The sequence below is a fragment of the Pseudorca crassidens genome, chromosome 2 (assembly GCF_039906515.1).
Source record: "Pseudorca crassidens isolate mPseCra1 chromosome 2, mPseCra1.hap1, whole genome shotgun sequence".
In the NCBI taxonomy this organism is placed as follows: Eukaryota; Metazoa; Chordata; class Mammalia; order Artiodactyla; family Delphinidae; genus Pseudorca; species Pseudorca crassidens.
In genome coordinates, this window is record NC_090297.1 from 184946049 (window position 1) to 184962856 (window position 16808).

General features: G+C 60.6%; 1 protein-coding gene across 2 annotated transcripts in view; it reads left to right on the forward strand.

Moving 5' to 3' along the window:
• Positions 1–16808, forward strand: part of LGR6 (leucine rich repeat containing G protein-coupled receptor 6) — a 94350-nt gene that overhangs the window by 12327 nt on the left and 65215 nt on the right. Inside the window, exons 1-3 of one of the 2 annotated variants that reach the window (XM_067729913.1) lie at positions 8128–8451; positions 12138–12209; positions 14479–14550. In XM_067729913.1, coding sequence (XP_067586014.1) covers positions 12148–12209; positions 14479–14550 — 134 coding nt within the window. In that variant the 5' untranslated portion in view covers positions 8128–8451; positions 12138–12147. Of the gene's footprint in view, positions 1–8127; positions 8452–12137; positions 12210–14478; positions 14551–16808 lie in introns of those variants that run through there. The other variant, XM_067729912.1, reaches the window with a different exon arrangement.

The window sequence follows — 16808 nt, forward strand, 5'->3', positions numbered from 1 at the left end:
AGGACTTTCAGAATGAGTGCCCCCCCCCAGCCCCTAACTTTTTAAACTCATTTTTATTTAAGAAGAGAGTACACGTGGCAAGTGTGTCCCGGTAAATTTCCACAAGCTGAGTACACTTGGGCAACCAGCACCCAGGCCAAGAAACAGCATCGACCGCCTCTCCCGGTCTACCCCCCCCACCCCCCCCCCACCCCCGTCACCACACGCCCTGGGGCAGCCCCAGCCCTGGCTTCAGCAGCCCCGGCACCTTTCGCCTGTGTTTAGACCTCACGGGGATGGAGCACTGCTGTGTCTGCCCCTCCCCCTCGCCATGTTTGAAATCCTTCCATGCTACTCCCACTGCTGCCCGGTTCCTCACTGCGGGAGGACGCGGGCCGTGCGGGCAGGCCCTCCGGTTTGGGGCTTTACAGGTGGGGCTGCCGCGAGCAGATCTGGATGGGTGTCTGGTGAGCACGGACACCCAGGGGTGGAATCTTGGGGTCACAGTGGATCCTAGAGGCAGCTCGGGGTTGCGAATGCGTTTCCTGGGGCGGGGCGGGAGGAGGTGTGGGAGGGGCCTGTGGGCCGTGCTCCCTGCATCACTGCCAGTGGCTCCTGTAACAGAGCACCACAAACCAGGTGGTTTAAAACGGCAGGAATGGCTCTTGTGGAATCCAGGCGTCCGCGGGGCCTCATGCACCACAGCCTCCTCTAGCTCCTGGGCTGCCCGCTCCCGGGCTCGTGGCCGCCTCACTCCAACCGGCACCAGTCACCTCGTCACTGCCTGCTCTGCGTGCGTCTCTGTGTCTCTTCTGGGGGCACTTGTCACTGGATTCAGGGCCCACCCAGAAGCTCCTCCATTTTAAGATCTTTCAGTGAATTTCACTGCAAAGACCCTTTCCAAGTCAGGTCAGGTGCACAGGTCCCAGGGATGAGGACATCTCTCTGAGGGCCACTGTTCGGCCCACTGCGGCATCTCTCGCTGCGGCCCTAAGCAGCCCAGCCCAGGCCCACCCTTTGCAAAACTCTCCGTCAAGCCGCTTTCTCAGGCCTACCCTGTCCCTCCTGGCCCTGCCCCAGGAAGCCCTCCCTGACTGTCCTGGTCCTCAGGCAGATGGCATTCCTCCCACACTAACGTCCTGGGCTCTGTCCGGCTGTGCCTGTGGTCTGGAGGTGTCCTCAGACTGGCCTCCTGAGGGCAGGGTGTGCCACCTCCCCTGTGTGCGCACAGGGACACACACCCCCCGTGCTCAGCTCAGCTCTGCACGTGGGTGCTAGGAGCAGGACCTAAGCTTAGGCACCTTTCCAGCAGTGTCCGGCCCAGGGCACCACGCCCAGTGGCGGCCCATCCCTGAGACCCTTCTCCCCTCAGACACCCCCCAAAGGGACCGGGCTATGTCCTGGTCCCAGGGCCTCTGTGGGAGTCCTGGTTACGCCCACAGCACAGGGAGGAGGGAGCCCAGGGGACCGGGAGGCACCCAGCCCTTTGCCTCTCCTTGGAGGAGGCCAGGAGACAGGAATGCCTTTGGCTGGGGACCCTGGCCAGAGATCAGAAGATCAAAGACGAGAAGATCGGGGCTGAGGTAGGTGGCACACTTCGGAGGCTGCGGAGAGAAGCAGCAGCTGGTGTCTCCTAAGGGCAGGGCTGACCCAGAAGGCCCTTCCTGCCCCCTCTCTGATGGAACCTCGCAGAGCTGCTTCTCCAGATGAAGGTCCTGGGGCGGATGCCGGTGAGGGCGGGATGCTGCCTGCCCGGCGGGCAGGGCTGACCCCTGCCTAGCAATTCCCTGAAGAGGGGCTGCTGAGTAACGTGTAGGTGCAGAAGCCAAGGCACAGAGCTGGTATCAGGCGTCTGGGAAGCGGTCGGGCCACGGTCAGACCCGGCAGTCTGGCCCGAGCCCACAGACCACTTCACCCGGGGAGAAGGTCAGCGCAACCGCAGCCCGAGGAGGCAGGGCTGGACCTCAGGCAGGACTTCTCCCTGGGCGGGGATGCCAGTGGAGAAGTGCTTGTGCACGAACCAGACGGGTGGGGCTGGGGAAGAGGGCGGGTGGTCGGAGTGCCCGCCACAGGGGAGGACGAAGGTGGTGGGCAGGTGACCAGCAGCGCAGAACGTGGCAGGAAACGCCCCGGGACCGGGCATCGGGGCCTCAGGGGCCGATGGGAGGGACAGGTGAGGCTCCCGCAGGCAGGCGGGACCTCCCTGGGCGGAGAGAGCAGGGTGCGCCCGACCAGGTGAACCTGGAGGAGGGGGCGGGCTCCGGAAAGTCCCACCGGTCCTGGCAACGGTGGGGGGGGAGCGGGACACAGAGAACCTCCTCTCTCCCCCAATCCCCTCCTTTGTTCCCAAGCTGCCACCCCGCTGCCACGCCTTTCAGCCTTGGGCGGGCTGGGACCCAGCTGGGCTCAACAGAACCAGCCCCGCAGGGTTGGCTCTGCCACTTGCTGTGACTAGATGGGCAGTAACTTGATATCCCCAAGTCTCCCTTTCTTCACTTAAAAGGGAATAAAGAAGGCTTCACTCCCGGCCTGATAAAAGGATTAGACTAAATGAGGCCAAGGATGAGCTAGAGCCGACAGAAGGCACCCAAGCGGAGGGGGCCGGACCCAGCACGGTGGCCTCGCAGGGGCCTTGCTCTCCTGAGCCGCGTCTGTACAACGCGTCCGTTCCAGCAAAGGTGGCTCTTAGATGCTCTGAACGTCCAGCGTCCACTCTTTCCTGCTAGATTCAAGCTGAGAGTCGAGAGCACCATCTGACCGTGATGGGCGAGGCTGGGCGAGGGTGGCGGCTGGGCGAGGGCAGCTGCCCGGATGAGAAGGGGGCAAGGGGTCTTGAGGTGAGAGGAAGGCTTCCAGCTGGGTGGGGGGCGCCTCTGAATAGAGGGCCCGCTCCCGTTTTCCCCCCAGGCACACCCGCCTCTTTATCTGGTGAAATAATGGCCGCAGGACAGAGCTTCCGCCAAACAAACAGGGCCAGGGCTGGCTGCGGGCAGCTCCACACACAAAGCGCACTCCCTCCCGCCCCAGGGCTGCCGCGGTCCTCTGGCCGTGGCCCCTGCTCCCTGCTCCTGGGCGCCCTGGGGAGCTCTGATCCCCTGGGACGTCCCCGCCCTCCTCTCTGAGGGGCTCCAGGCGCACGGGGAGGACAGAACTCCTGCCCTCGCACCTCCACACCCCGAGGCAGAGGAGCAGAGGTCAGGGCAGGGATGGAAGGACGCCGGTGAGTGGAGGGCACTGAGCTTGCGGGACCGAGTCCCGGAGCAGTTGCTTTGGACCCTCGGCTCCAGGTTGATCCCAGCCAGGGCCGCCGTGTGGGGACCAGCCCCGCCGGGAGATGACAGTCTCTGCGGAGCCCGCAGAGGACAGAGGTCAGTGGGCCCAGCCCTTGTCACCGCCCACTTTTGTCACTGTCCCACCTGACTGGGCTCGGAGGGCAGGGACCCCGCATTATTGGACCCGGCGGCTCAGCACCTGGCACAGTGCCTGTGTTCAGTAGGTGCCTAATAAATGCTGGTTGAATGACACACGGCTGGGCGGTGGCGTGAGAGGCCGGAGGGTGGAGGCATGCGAGCTGGGCCACGGTGAGCAGCAGCCCTGGCGGCGGGTTGGTCACCGCGTGCCGGATGCTGGCAAAGTGCTTTTACCGGGGAGGAGCCGCGGCAGAGGGACGCGAAGTCCCTTGCCCCGTGTCACACAGCTGGCAGGCGGCAGAGCCGGGAAGGAAAGGGTCCAGGCCAACTGCAGGGCCGTTCCGGGGGCCGCTGATAGGACACCAAAGACACGCCCGAGGACACGCACTTCGTAGCCATGTGGCCAGCGCAGCCGAGGAACCGAATTTTTACTCTGATTTACTTTCAGTGACTTGAAATGTGAACAGTCGGTGCGGGCAGTGAAGGTCTGGACCGTCTCCAGAGGAGAGGGGCGGAGCCAGCCGTGTGGCTCCCAGAGCCTCTGGCCCGTTGTGCTCGTGGGCTGCACACAGCAGCCCTGACTGGGCCCAGGACCACCCTCCGGCCTCTCCGTGTGGGGGGCTCGGCTGGGCAGGCAGCAGGGACCCATGCAGGGGAAGCAGACACACAGGCAGCCTGTCCCATCTTCGCTCTGCGGTGTCTCGCCTGCTCTGGGCTTGGTGGAGGGCTGGCCCGCACAGCGTGGCTCGGAGGGTTAGGACCGACCACCGGGGCAGGGGAAACACCTCTGATCAGGGCGGGGGCTCTGGGACCACCCCAGCTTGGCCACTTTGCCTGGCAGAGCAGCGAAGTCCCCTTAGGCTGAGGCGGCCGGCTCCCCCACAAAGGGGTTCCCTTGCAGGGTTGAGGGTCGGGGCAGGCCCGGGACCCTCTGCGCCTCCGAGGCTGCCCTCCCTCCCCCCACCCGGGCACCCACACCCTCGACCTGGTGTTCCAGCTGGCACTTTCCCTTTCCCAAGAAGCAGAAGGTGGAAACAAGGGTTTGGCCTGAAGTTGGTGCCAAACCTCCGTCTCCCGAGTGCAGCATCCTTGAGTGGGAGGCGTCTCTCCTGGCCTTGGTCTCCTTTCACCGCCGTCAGCCTGAGGAGACAAATCCATAGATGAGGTATCACGACACCGTGAGCCACATTCCCTGTCTCCTGTGGTCTTACAGCCCAGGGCTAAAATGCCCTACCTTTCCCCTGTCACGGGACGTTTAGGAATGTCGCCTTCCCTTGCTCTGTGCCCCCCGCCCGCCTGAATGGCCGGGGCACCTGACGGCGCTCTGGGTTTCCCGTCTCTCCCTGGTTCCCTCTGACCTGCACAAGCCTGGTCTTGGCTTAGAAACCACGGGGACCCCAGTGACCCCCGAGTCAGGTGCCAGCCCTCCCCGTCGGCGTCTGTCTTCCCATCCCCCACGCCGCCTGCCTCCTCAAGCCCTCCGGCCCACCCCCGCAGCCACGGTGGAGATGTCCTTACAAACAGGGGAGCCGACACACGGCAGCACCAAGCAGTAGCCCTTCAATTGAAAACGACAGTGTTGTTCTCACACGGGTTTGTGCAAGGCCTGTGAGCCTGAGGTTGTGCTGTTGTGTGTGTGACGGTGGATGCTTTTGCCCTGGCCGGAGCCACTCCTTTGTTGGGAAATTTGTGACAATTGCAGAAATCTGAGAGAACTCTGTGTCGACCAGTTAGGAGCCTCCAAGGAGACAGCCAGTACCAGTCCCCCTGATGAGGAGTCAGCTGACGGAGGAAGACGCGCTGTCCAGGCGCTGGTTTCAGGAGACACAGTTCTAGCCCCCATTCCATCAGCTGGCGTGGGGCCTCGGGGCTGGGTCCCCCTCTGTGACTGTCTCTCCTCTTGCCTGAAGAAGCACAGAAGCCATTCAGGGGAGTCTGGAAGTGCAGGAGTTCTGGGTGGCAGATGCTCCCAGCGCTGCGGAGCGGGCAGGGGTGCAGAAGCCCCAAGGTGCTCGGCCAGCCCCGTGTGCACGGCGATCCCCCCGTCTTCGGCGCCTTCCGTTCCAGACCCGCCTGTGTCCCACATACCCCTCTTTCTGCCCCCAAGGCCATCTCTCTCTACCCTCGCCCTTCTGAGTCCGGACGGACAGTTTAGAACCCAACGGGGAGAGCGGCGGCGGGAGCAGTTGGTGACCAGGGAGCAGGGTACAAATGTGGGGTTCGTCGCTCTGTGATAAACCCTCCCCAGGAACACTGCGAACTTGGGCCTGGGGCTGGCCCCACGCCGTCCGTGTCCCCCCAGCCCGGCACTCGGAGCCCACAGCCGCCCGTCAGAAAGGAAACCAGCAGTCTGGGGGGCTGGAAGGGAGGGTGACGTGGGTCTGACTGGACCAGGCCCCTGACTCCAGATCCGAGCCCTCTCTCCTGTCACCTGCCTCTTAGTGACACAGGAGGTCAGCCAGTGTCGTCTAGTGCCAGGGCTGCCAGCCACGGGCACAGAGGCCGGGCAAGGCTGTGGTCACTCACTCGGTATGTAGTGCAGCCCCTGTGTGCCAGGTACCCCCAGGCCTGGAGGCTGCAGAGGGCACTGAGATAAGTCCTTGCCTGGAGGGAGCTCCTGGCCACATGGGGCGTTGTGTCCTGATCATAATTCTGTTGGTGAGGGGCATTAGTAAGAAGGCATGCTGAGCGAACCCTGAGTTTATTTTACTAACTCGTACAGTTTAATGACTCATGTAATTCTCACTCCAACCCCTGTGAGGCAAGTACCTCGTGATCCCTATTTCACAGATGCGAAGACAGAGGCTGGGAGGTGTCACGCGTCAGGGCCAGGCCCACGGGCTCATCAGTGCTGTGCGGGGTGGTGATGGGGGCATGGCAGCACCAGACACACAGCAGGAGCCCAGCTAATGCCCCCGCGGGAGCTTGAACAAAACCGCGTAGGACGCAGGACGATGCTCAGCTCTGTGGGGAGGGGGGGGGCGGGGCGGGGCGCGGGGCTGGGAGGGCCTCACAGACGCGGCCTTGGGGCACAGCCACGCCTGGGGACAGGGGCTCATCTCCCGGTCACTCTGGCCGCTCTTTACTTAGCTGCAGAGATGGGCCCTGCTTCCTGGTGTCTCTTCCAACCGGTGGGGACAGTCCTCCCAGGCCCACCCAGCAGGACCCAGGGGCTTTGCCTTCTGCTGTTTCTCCCGCTTATAGGAAAAATGCAAACAGAACAAATCCCCCAGGGCCCTTGGGTGTCAGCCAGATGGCCCTGGGGGCGGGTCTCCTACTACCCACCACCCCGTCCAGGTTTGGGTCCTGCTGCTCTCTGCCCCTCAGTTCCCCAGCATCTTCCTGGTCTCCACGGCGACGCCGCCTCTCCTGGCTTCCTTGGTGGTCCACTTGCTACACAGGGTCGAGCTCTGAGAACGCTTCCTGTGCTCGGGCTGCCAGCCTCACTCATCGATCCTCTCTGTCTCCCTGCCCATGGCTGTGTCCGGCCCAGCACACAGAGCCCCTCTGCGTGCCCCAAGGGCTGCTGGGAAGAGGCCTCGGGGTGGGGCTGCAACCCAGCCTCTCGCCCCTGCAGTTGAGTTGAGAGATGCAGCGGGCAGTGCCCACCATGAAACATGGTGCCTCGCGTCCAGAAGTGTTCAGACTTAAAGCAAGCGCGCCCTTCCGAGTGGCCCTCTCTGTGTAACTGTGTAGGTCAGGCACCCACAAAGCCCGTCCCGAAGAGCACTTGTGTGCCTGTGCTTGCGTGCGCGCGTCCGTGTGCGTGCGTGCGTGCGTGCGCGTCCGTGCGTGCGCGCCTGCGCGCGCGTTGGCAGCGCTCACAGGGCGGCAGCGGTGGGGCAGCGTTTGAGGCCAGGCCTCGGTGTCCAGCTCACCCACAAGCTGGGCCCCACACAGCCCCCCGAGCAGCCCGCGCCCTCCCGGCCAGGGACGGAGCCTCGCTCGCCCAAGGTCACAGCCGAAAAGAGTTCCACCTGCGGGCGCGAGCCGGGTGAGTTTCTCCCAGAGAGATTCTATCTTGATAACATGTGGATACTTGGAGAATGCTTGTGATTTTCATGAATACAACCCAAACTTGCACGTGTACAAACACACACACATGCCCTCCCGCGACACGCATGTCCGGTGCCTCACTAGACAGGCGCTGCAGGGCCTCACGAGTCCTGACACTCGCAGTGCTTACACGTTCGCACGGCCCGCGCCCCTCTCCCTGCCTTGGTCCGGGCGAGGACGGCTGGGCGCCCGGGGTGACCTCTCCCAGGACCGCCACCTTCACCGGACTCCCGGGTCAGAGCTCCCGAGGGCAGGTTCCTCCTGAGGCCCGCGTGCCGGCCCCCTGGTCCCCAAGGCCGGCGGCCGGGCCTGGAGCCGCCGCTGCGTCTCCCTCCGCGGCTCCGTGTCTTCCTCCGCCCCTCTTTCCTTGGTGCCAGCCCCAGCCTTTTCCTGCAGTGCCGACGGACCCCCCTCCTGCCCCTCACGGAGCCCTGCAGCTGGGCTGGTCGCTGTCCCGGGCGGGATGCGGGCGGGCGGGGTGCAGGCCCCCTCCTCCCCAAGGAGAACAATGAGGCTGCTCGTCGAGGGGGGGGCGGGCGGGGGGGCATGGAGCCACATCAGAGCCTCTGAGGTGCAGCCCCCGGGGCGACGGCTGAGTGATGGGGTCTGAGTCACATGCCCGCGAGCGCCTGTGGAGACACGTCCAGAGATGCTCGGGGTACGTGTTCAGAGGTACCTGCTTTTGTGGATCCTCACGCCTTCCTGCCGGGCCGATTGTGCCCGGGCCCGGGGCCGGGCAGGAGGGTCTGCGGCCTGAGCTCCCGTGGCCTCACCGTCCCCTCCCGCCACCGTCCAGCGTGCTTGCGGCTCTGCGGCCGCCAGCCAAGCAGCCACAGCTCGCCCGGCCCTCCTTCTGGACGGGCAGGCCGGGAATGGCCCGGCCCGGGACCGCCCCTCGGTCGTCATGTGGAGCCGGACGGGAGCCTGCCGGTTCCTCGGCTCTACCTGCCCCCGATGGCTTCCTTCCTCAGAGCATGTAGCGTCCAGAGGCCAGGCTTCACCGGAGGTAAAACACCGGAGCCTAAACAGCCTTTTCATAGGTTGGAGCTGGGCCCCGAACCCCTGACCCCCACCCTATCTCCAGCACACACGTCCCACGCGTTTCTTGTGGAAAATGGAGACCCTGGGGTTTGCAGGCAACGTGCACCCCTGGGGAGGAGGGAGCTGCAGGAAGCCCCGCGGGTGGTGCCCGGCCACACGGTGGGCCGGTCTGGGTCCACCCTGTGCCCTCAGGCTGGGGGGAGTTGGCAGAGGTGAGAAGCAGCTGTTGGAGTCTGAGACAGGAGGGATCCCAAGTGTATGAGACGCACACGTGCAGCCCGAGCGTCACTGCTCCCCGGCGCATACTGGGAGGAAAACGCTGGGGCAGGGCAGGACCAGCAGGCTAAGGCCACGCCTTCTGCCTGCTCCAGGCCTGCTGGGCTGGGACGCTTGCCCACAGGTCACCGAGGGACAGGACTGGTGTGTGTGCACTGTTAGGCAGTCTGTAAGCCCTGGCTCATTTAATCCTTACGAGGACCCTAGGAGTTTGGTGGTGTTCAACCATTTTTATGGATGAAGAAACCAAGGGTCATAGTGATTAAGAAAGAGCCCGAGGTCTGGCAGGTAAACCAAGGAGAGAGTTGGCCTCAGCGCTCTTTTCCTCTTTGCTTTCTTTCTTTCTTTTTTTTTCCCCCCTTGAAAATAGATTTAATCTTACTCAAATTAGAAATGTTCAGCATTTTCCTCTTTGCTTTCTTGAGTGTAAAGTGGAGGTAACATTGGAATCCACCTTGGGGTTGTTGTGAGAATTAACTGGGATTAGAGTAAGTCCCCTCCACACGAACGAGTTCAGTTCCGAGAGCGCGTCTGTAAATCCTATTTGTCTGTAAGTCCAACAAAGTTAGTCTAGGTACCCGACTTACACACTGGCTATAGAGTACTGTACTGTAGTAGGTTTATAACACGTTACACACAAACAATACATAAAAACCAAACACACAAAATAAAGAAGACATTTTTAATCTTACAGTATAGTACCTTGAAAAGGACAATATTACAGTACAACAGCTGGTGTACAGAGGCTGGCATCGAGGGAACAGGCAGGAACAGTTACTGACTGGAGGAGGGAGAGGAGGTGGGAGATGGTAGAGCTGAAGCAACATCAGCAACAGGAGACGGAGGGCAAGCTGCCATTTCACTCACGCCTGACGTTGGTGGCACAGGTGCTGGCTCCTTGCTGGATTCAATTCTTTCCACCCCCTTGAAAAAACGATCCAGTGATGTCTGGGTAGTAGCTCTTTTTTTCTCATCACAGATGACAAGGTAGCACTGGATTGCATTCTGAACGGCTGCTGCCACCTTTGGGTACCATTCTAGGTTCAGGTCCTGTGCCTCATAAACTAACAGTGCCTCCTCGAATAAAGAAAACCCCCTGCCATTTTCTGCGTCGTGAATCTCTCCAGTTCCTCAGTTACTTCTTCTTCCTCCTGTCCCTCTTCATCCTTTCTCTGGGCCTCCAATTCCATCACGTCTTCATTAGTAAGCTCCTCATGTTGCACAGCAAGGAGTTCAGTGAAGTCGTCCTCTTGCAGATCTAGCTCCAGCTTCTCGCTGAGGGTCACTATGTTGCTGAAGACCTTCGGACTTCTGATCTACCTTCTCAAATCCACAAAAATCATGAACAAACTGTGGGCAAGGGTTCTTCCAAACCCCATTCATGGTGACCGCCATACCCTCACACCATGCAAAGTCAATGTTTTTATGGTCTTGTAGATGTTATAGTCCTTCCAAAGTTGTCCCTAGGTTGTTCCTGATTTGTCAGTTACCTTTACTGCCTGACAGAAAGTGTGACGTAAATAATATTTCTTGCAAGTCGCTCTAACTCCCTGGTCCATAGGTTGGATGAGCGACGTAGTATTCGGTGGCAGATGCACTACTTTGACGTTGGGATGAAAGTCATCCATGGATGGGCGGTGGCCCAGAGCATTGTCGAGCAGCAAAAGAATGTTTTGTTGGGACGTGCTTCTCCAAGCAGTATTTCTCTACATCTGGGATAAACTGGTGGAAAAATCAGTCCTGGGAAATGGCCTGTGTAATCCAGGATTTGGGGTTATGCTTCCATGCAACAGGAAGAGAGCCCTTGGCTTTGTGTTTAAGGGTTCTCGGGTTCTCTGAGTGATAAACTAAGAGGCTTCAGCTTCAGTTCACCGGAAGCGTTGCCACCAAACAACAGTTAGCCTGTCCTTTGCTGCTTTACAGCCCGGCATCAACGTTTCCTCCTTACTGATGTAACTTCGGTCCGGCATCCTCTTCCAGTACAGTTGTGTCTCATCCACATTAAAATCCTGGCTGGGTAAATACACACCATCATCAATAATTTCTCAAAGTGTTTCATGCAGTTCCCGGACAGCTACCCTATCTGCACTTGCTGCCTCTCCACTTACTTCTACGTTGTGAAGGTTGGCTCTAGCCTTGAACCGATGAAACCAGCCATGGCTGGCATTAAAAGGTTTGCCCTCTGATTCTTTGCCGTGTTTCTTCTTCAGGTCTTCATGAAGGCTTTTAGCTTTCTCTTGAATCAGCATTAAGCTGAGCAGGACTCAGCGCTGACGTTGATCCTGCATCTGCACACTGAGAAGTTTCTCCCTCTCCTCCATCACTTTTCCATGCTTCTTCAGTATTTTGTCAACATCGTCGGCACAGCAGACTCCACATGTTCCACGATCTTGTCCTTGTTCTTTAGATTCGTGACAACGATAGAATGAGTCATGTTATGAGAATGAGCGATGTCTAACATCTTTTTGCCTCGCTCCACTCTCTCAGTTACTTTCACTTCTGTTTCCATCATTATTGCTTGCCGCTTCTTAGCAGTCCCAGCTACATCACCGCTGCTTTTATGCTTGCTTTCAGACATCCTGGGCTTGAAATAAAGGTACTGTACTACTGTACTCTATACAGTACTGCAAAGTACACAAAAGTGCAACCACTTACAGAGGATGCACACACGTGACAATGTACGCCAGACGCGTGAACTAACTTATGTGACTGGACATGCGAACGCACGTTCACATCTTTGAAGGTTCGTGTGTAGCGGACTTACTGTATTTGGATAAAGGTTAACCTGTGCCTGACACAAAGTGGGCCTCCAGTAAACGCCGGCTGTTACACAGTCACAGTATTGTGATTCCTTTGTGTGCAGGGTATCTTGGAGGGCAGTGACACAGAAACCACCCTCAGCGTCTCTCAGATAATGTGGGAAGGCGAGACTGGGCTAAGGTGGGACTCCTCAGGGCTGTACCAGGGGCCAGGCCCTCTGGTTGGAGAAAAGTAGGAGGAGCCTGGTGGGGTTCTGGGAGAGACAACAGGAGAGAGACTGCAGGCCTCAGAGGGCTGTGGAATCCCGCGGGCTCAGGGACTGAGTACAAGGCAACCCCTGGTGAGTCTGGGGCTGATTCCAGGAGCCCGCGGGATGGCGGTGGTCTCGGGTAGAACGTCCGTGAGGGATCCTGCGTGCTGATTGGCCCTGTCCTGCTCTGACATCCTCTGAAGTTTTCTCTGGCCTGTCCCCGACGGGGCCGGCTTCCTCTGTGGCCCTCATCACAGCCCGTCCCGTGGAGGGAGGGGGGAGGAGGGAGGCGCAGGGGGAGCCACGGGGAGCACGGCCCGGGGAGGACGCAGCTCACAGCCTGCCCGCTGCCTTCTCTCCCGCAGAGACCTGAGCATGAACAACCTCACGGAGCTCCGGCCTGGCCTCTTCCTCAACCTGCGCTTCCTGGAGGAGTTGTGAGTAGATGGGGGGAGGGGGGGTGGGGGGCTGGAGGCGGGCACTGTGACCTCTGACACAGGGAACCGGGGGTCCCCAGGGGGACGGGTGGAGCCAGTGGAAATGGCCTTGGGGAGCTGTTCTGAGCGGGGTCAGCCCCACCTGCCCAGGTGTGGGCCCGAGGGGGGCGGTGGGGACAGAGGAGCTCGCACATCCAGCCTCTCCCCAGCTGAAGCCGACCGGCTTTCTGTCAACGCTGCTTCTCTCCCTGGGGTCGTCCTTGACCTGCCCTTGCCCCCTGTGTCCGGCCGCCGGCCGCTCCCCAGGTCCTGGTGATTCTTCCTCTGAAGGTCCCCCGTACCTATCCCTGCTGCCCTGATGTCCCCTCCCCTGAGCCGGCCGCAGCCCCTAAGGACAGATCACCTACCTCCTCTCTGACACACTCTGCCCACCTCAGGGTGCCTCTCACCAGCTCCACGGCCTTCTCCGGCTCCCCACGATCCAAAGGAGCTGCTTCGAGGACCCTCCCTTACCTGGCCCAAGCCCCCCCGGCCAGCTTTGCTCCAGGGAGGCCTGTCCCGCTGCCCATCCCTGGAGCCCTCCTGCATCTGAGCAGGTTGCCCCTCCAGCCCGGCAGGCCCACCATCTCTCTCTCCATTCCGTCAGGGCCAACACAAGGCCCACTTCCTTCAGGAAGTCCTCCCTGGTTGATCCTTCCCCACGGCCTGGAGCCCTGCAGGCTGGCCTCACGTGAGAGAGTCATCTCCTTGGCCAGAGTGCCCGCTGTCCCCTGCAGGCAGCCAGGACACCTGCTCCCAGCCCTGCCCCCCTCCTCACCCGACCCCCAGCCTGCTGGTTCTTGTCTGGGCGTCACCACTGATCCCGGGGCTCTACCAGCTTTGCTTAAACTCTCAGACTGGGGGCTCCTGGCCCTGACCCACTCCTGCACAGCCCTCCTCACCCTGGCCCTAGGCACGGCCCCCCAAGGGTGCACTCGGTCTGCCCGGAGCAGACGAGAGGGCGCCTGGTGTGGGCACCTGGGCTCGCCACGTCAGCGAGTGGGCAGGGTGGGTGGGGACGCCTTCCAAGGAGGAATTTGAAGGCTGTTCTCAAAGGAAGGGACAGAGTGAGAGGCAGCAGAGGGGCCGTCAAGGTGGCGGGGCCCAGCTTGGTGGGAATGAAAAGCAGGGCAAAGGCCTAGGAGCCGGGCTGGCGATCTGGGCACAGCCTGAGCCCTGTGGGCTGCCGGCCCTCCATGCCCCACTCCCTGAGGGGCTGGGCCTGTTTTAGAGGCAAGACGCCCACCTAGGGTACCCAAGCTAGTTACCCCAAAGGTCACGATGCCTTTCCATGTGTTTTTTTTTTTTTAACAACACATGTCAAATAACAACTCAGTGTGTGTGTGTGTGTGTGTGTGTGTGTGTGTGTGTGTGTGTGTGTGTGTGTTTATTGGCCGTACCATGCTGCATGAGGGATTTTAGTTCCCCGACCAGGGATCGAACCTGCGGCCCCTGCAGTGGAAGCACAGAGTACTAATCACCTGACTGCCAGGCAAGTCCCCTAGTAGAGATATATTTTTTAAAATAGCTTCTGAGCTGTGTCAGCACGATTTCCGCATCGGCAGTTGGCAGGCCTCTCAGTGAGAACTGATGCGCCCAGTGATGCCTGAGAGCCTCTGCTCCGCCCTCAGCAGACCCTGCCCCGCCCTCAGCAGACCCTGCCCCGCCCTCAGCAGACTCTGCCCCGCCCTCAGCAGACTGCTCCGCCAGGCTGAGCACTGAGGACGCCCGTCAGCGTCAGCGTATTCCTTCCTGTTCGCTCCTTTCAGAGTTGAGGGTCACGCATGACAAACGTGGAAGCGCTTAATTAGACCGCAGGGTTAGACTAATTGCAACACCCTGTTCCCTGCCCCCTGGACTAGTGGGGTTGTCTGTGTAGTTGAGGGCACAGGGAGACCCAGACACACCCGTCTGATCTAACTCCACTGGTGACGGGAGACAACGTAGGGGGATGGTGGGTAAGCAGGTCAGCGCTGTGGATGGACGTGGTGGACGTGGGCCTAGTGGTAATCAGGTCCAGGGAGACACCAGGCACCCTCTGTGACCCGAGCCTCGGTTTCCTCCTCTGAAGACTGGGGGTCCTAGTGGGCCCCCTGCAGGGTCATGGTGCCGTTGGCAGTGCAGTTACACCAGCAGCCTCCCTCCCACGTCCCAGGATGCTGACCCAGGGCCACCACCCTGCCTGGCTCCCTGCCAGCATCACCCACCGGCCCTTCTCTCTGACTTGCAGGCGTCTCTCTGGGAACCGCCTCTCGCACATCCCGGGACAGGCGTTCTCTGGTCTCCACAGCCTGAAAATCCTGTAAGTCTAAGTCCCACTTTACATGGAGGTGCAGCCTGGAGAACTCTGGGCAGATGGAAGCTTTCTAACCTGTGTCTTGGTTTGCCACTGGCCTGCTCATTTCCTTATCTTCAGTTTTCATTTTAATGATGTCCATGTCTTTGCTCTCGCCCTGTCTAACAAACTCTGTGATTTGTAAACAAACATATAACAGCACCTGATGCTTAGGCCACATGTAGGGAAGTGACCTCCTCTCCTTTCTGTGACGTGAATAGTGCCCGTTAGCACAGGTCTTTGAGGGTCAAGGTCAGATTCAGACCCACGTGCCCCCCCGGAACTCTCAGGCTGGGCGGTTAGGACAGTTTCTGGAGAGGAGGAGTCTCCGCTGTTTTCCTCTGGACCTCCTTCCTCTCGAGCCCCAGCCTTGGTCTCTGGCTACAGCACTGGGTCCCATTCTCTCTGCAAACATGTCCCGTTCTCCAGTTCCTAGGCGTCTCTGTCCCTGAAGCAAAAGGAAAGTGAGAAATGAAAAGGACCTCGTGTTATTCTCTTCCATTGAGCCCACAGCCCATTGGACAAAAGGGGACGCTACGGCACCCTCTCCCCAACCCCAGTCCACAGCTCACCTTGTCGCAACTGCGACTGTCCTCCCCGGGCCCCACTCCTGCTCTTGTGATGAGTGTGGGTGAAAGGAGGTGGGAGAAGGGGATGCGGGGGGTCTGAGGGTGGATCAGAGAGGCTCCTCGGGAGGGCTCGTCACCACAGGGACTGGCTTGGGAAGAAGAGGAGGAGCCTGGGGGCTGATCCTGGAGCATCTGAAATTCCCCTAAAATGGTGAGCCACTCCCACGCTCTCCTGCCCCCTCAGCCCCAACTTGACCGGCAGGTCTTCTTTGTACAGTTGAGCGGGTTGTTCACTGCACAAGACCATCGCCTGAGGGGTGAGAAGGGGCTGAAATCTAGCCCTGTGCCAGCCTTGGGGCTACTTCCATCTAGAAAGGAGTATCTTTCTAATTTGCTCCAAGTTGTCAATGGGCTGGCGGTGGCCCTGCCCACTTGGCCCGTGAGCTTCAGGCTTCCAGCCTGTCAGCAGCCCCCAGACCACCTCCAAGCGTTCTCCTTTCTCCACGTTGTCTGACTCCGGCACTGCTGGCCTCTGGCTCCAGGGCTCTGGCCTCTCGTGCTGCCCTACTCCCTCTCTGCCCTTGGGCGCTCTTCCTCTGTCCCCTGTCCCTCCTCCTTCCGCTCTGCTGCAGACCCTGCTCTCCCATCCTGCCGGCCCTCAGTCCTTCCTGCCTCTTCTCTCGGTCTGTCTGTCCCGCTCCCACCAGCATCGCTTCCCCGAGGGTGGGGAGGGCCCCGGAGCCAGACGTGGCCCAGGCGGCCTGCGTGGTGGCATATCCGTGCCCCGCGGCAGGCCCAGACCTGCAGCTGGATTGGTGAGCGGGGGATCTGTCTGCTGGGCTTTCAGAAGATGTGAGACTTGCGTCCCGTTCCTAAGCCCCCAGCTTAGGGTCGAGCCTCTTTCTTCTTCGCCTGCGTCAGGCAATTAATCAAAGCCTCCCGGAAGCCGCAGCCCCGCCCCCTGGACACCGTGCGGCCTAGCGGGTCGGGCGGCAGGAGAGGCTGCGGCTGGAGAGGAGGGCAGCCAGGCAGTCCATTCCCATCGCCACTGACCCCCAACTGCCCCCCCGAGGACACCCCAGTTCCCCAAAGCCTTCGTGTCCGCTTCTCTGCTTCAGGGATGGGTGGGTGGTCTCGGGGGATGGTGCCCGCCTACTCAGCGTCTTCACAGCAGGGATTCCACTTGCATCTGGGCAAGAAGTACCTCCTGGCGTCCGCCACGGTTTCTCCTTCTGCAGTGCCTTCCCTACTTGTTTTCAGACCTGCGAGAAAAATAGAGCAGTAAAGCCCGCTGTCAGCACGATAACCTCTTTTTGTGCTGGGAGGCGGTCACTTTAGCTGCTCCAGGGGCCCCTATCTGAACTTCATCTTCTTCTGGTGGGTGAGGCCCGGCTGTCCCTGCAGGGCACTCTGCCTCCCCCTTGCCCTTCCGGAGGCAAAGGACCAAAAAAGGGGGTTCCCTCTCTGATCCTTTCTGAGCGGCTGTGGCAGAACCCCTCCCCTGTCCCTCCCGCCCAGCCCCACACCTGACCTGGAAGTCTTACTCCTAGGGTCCCTGACTTCCTGCGCTGGTTCTCCAAGCCTCTGGCCAGGCTTGGGTCAAGAGGGTCAGCCCCTGCCCCGTGCCTTTTCCCGCGACCGTAGGTGGGAATCCCT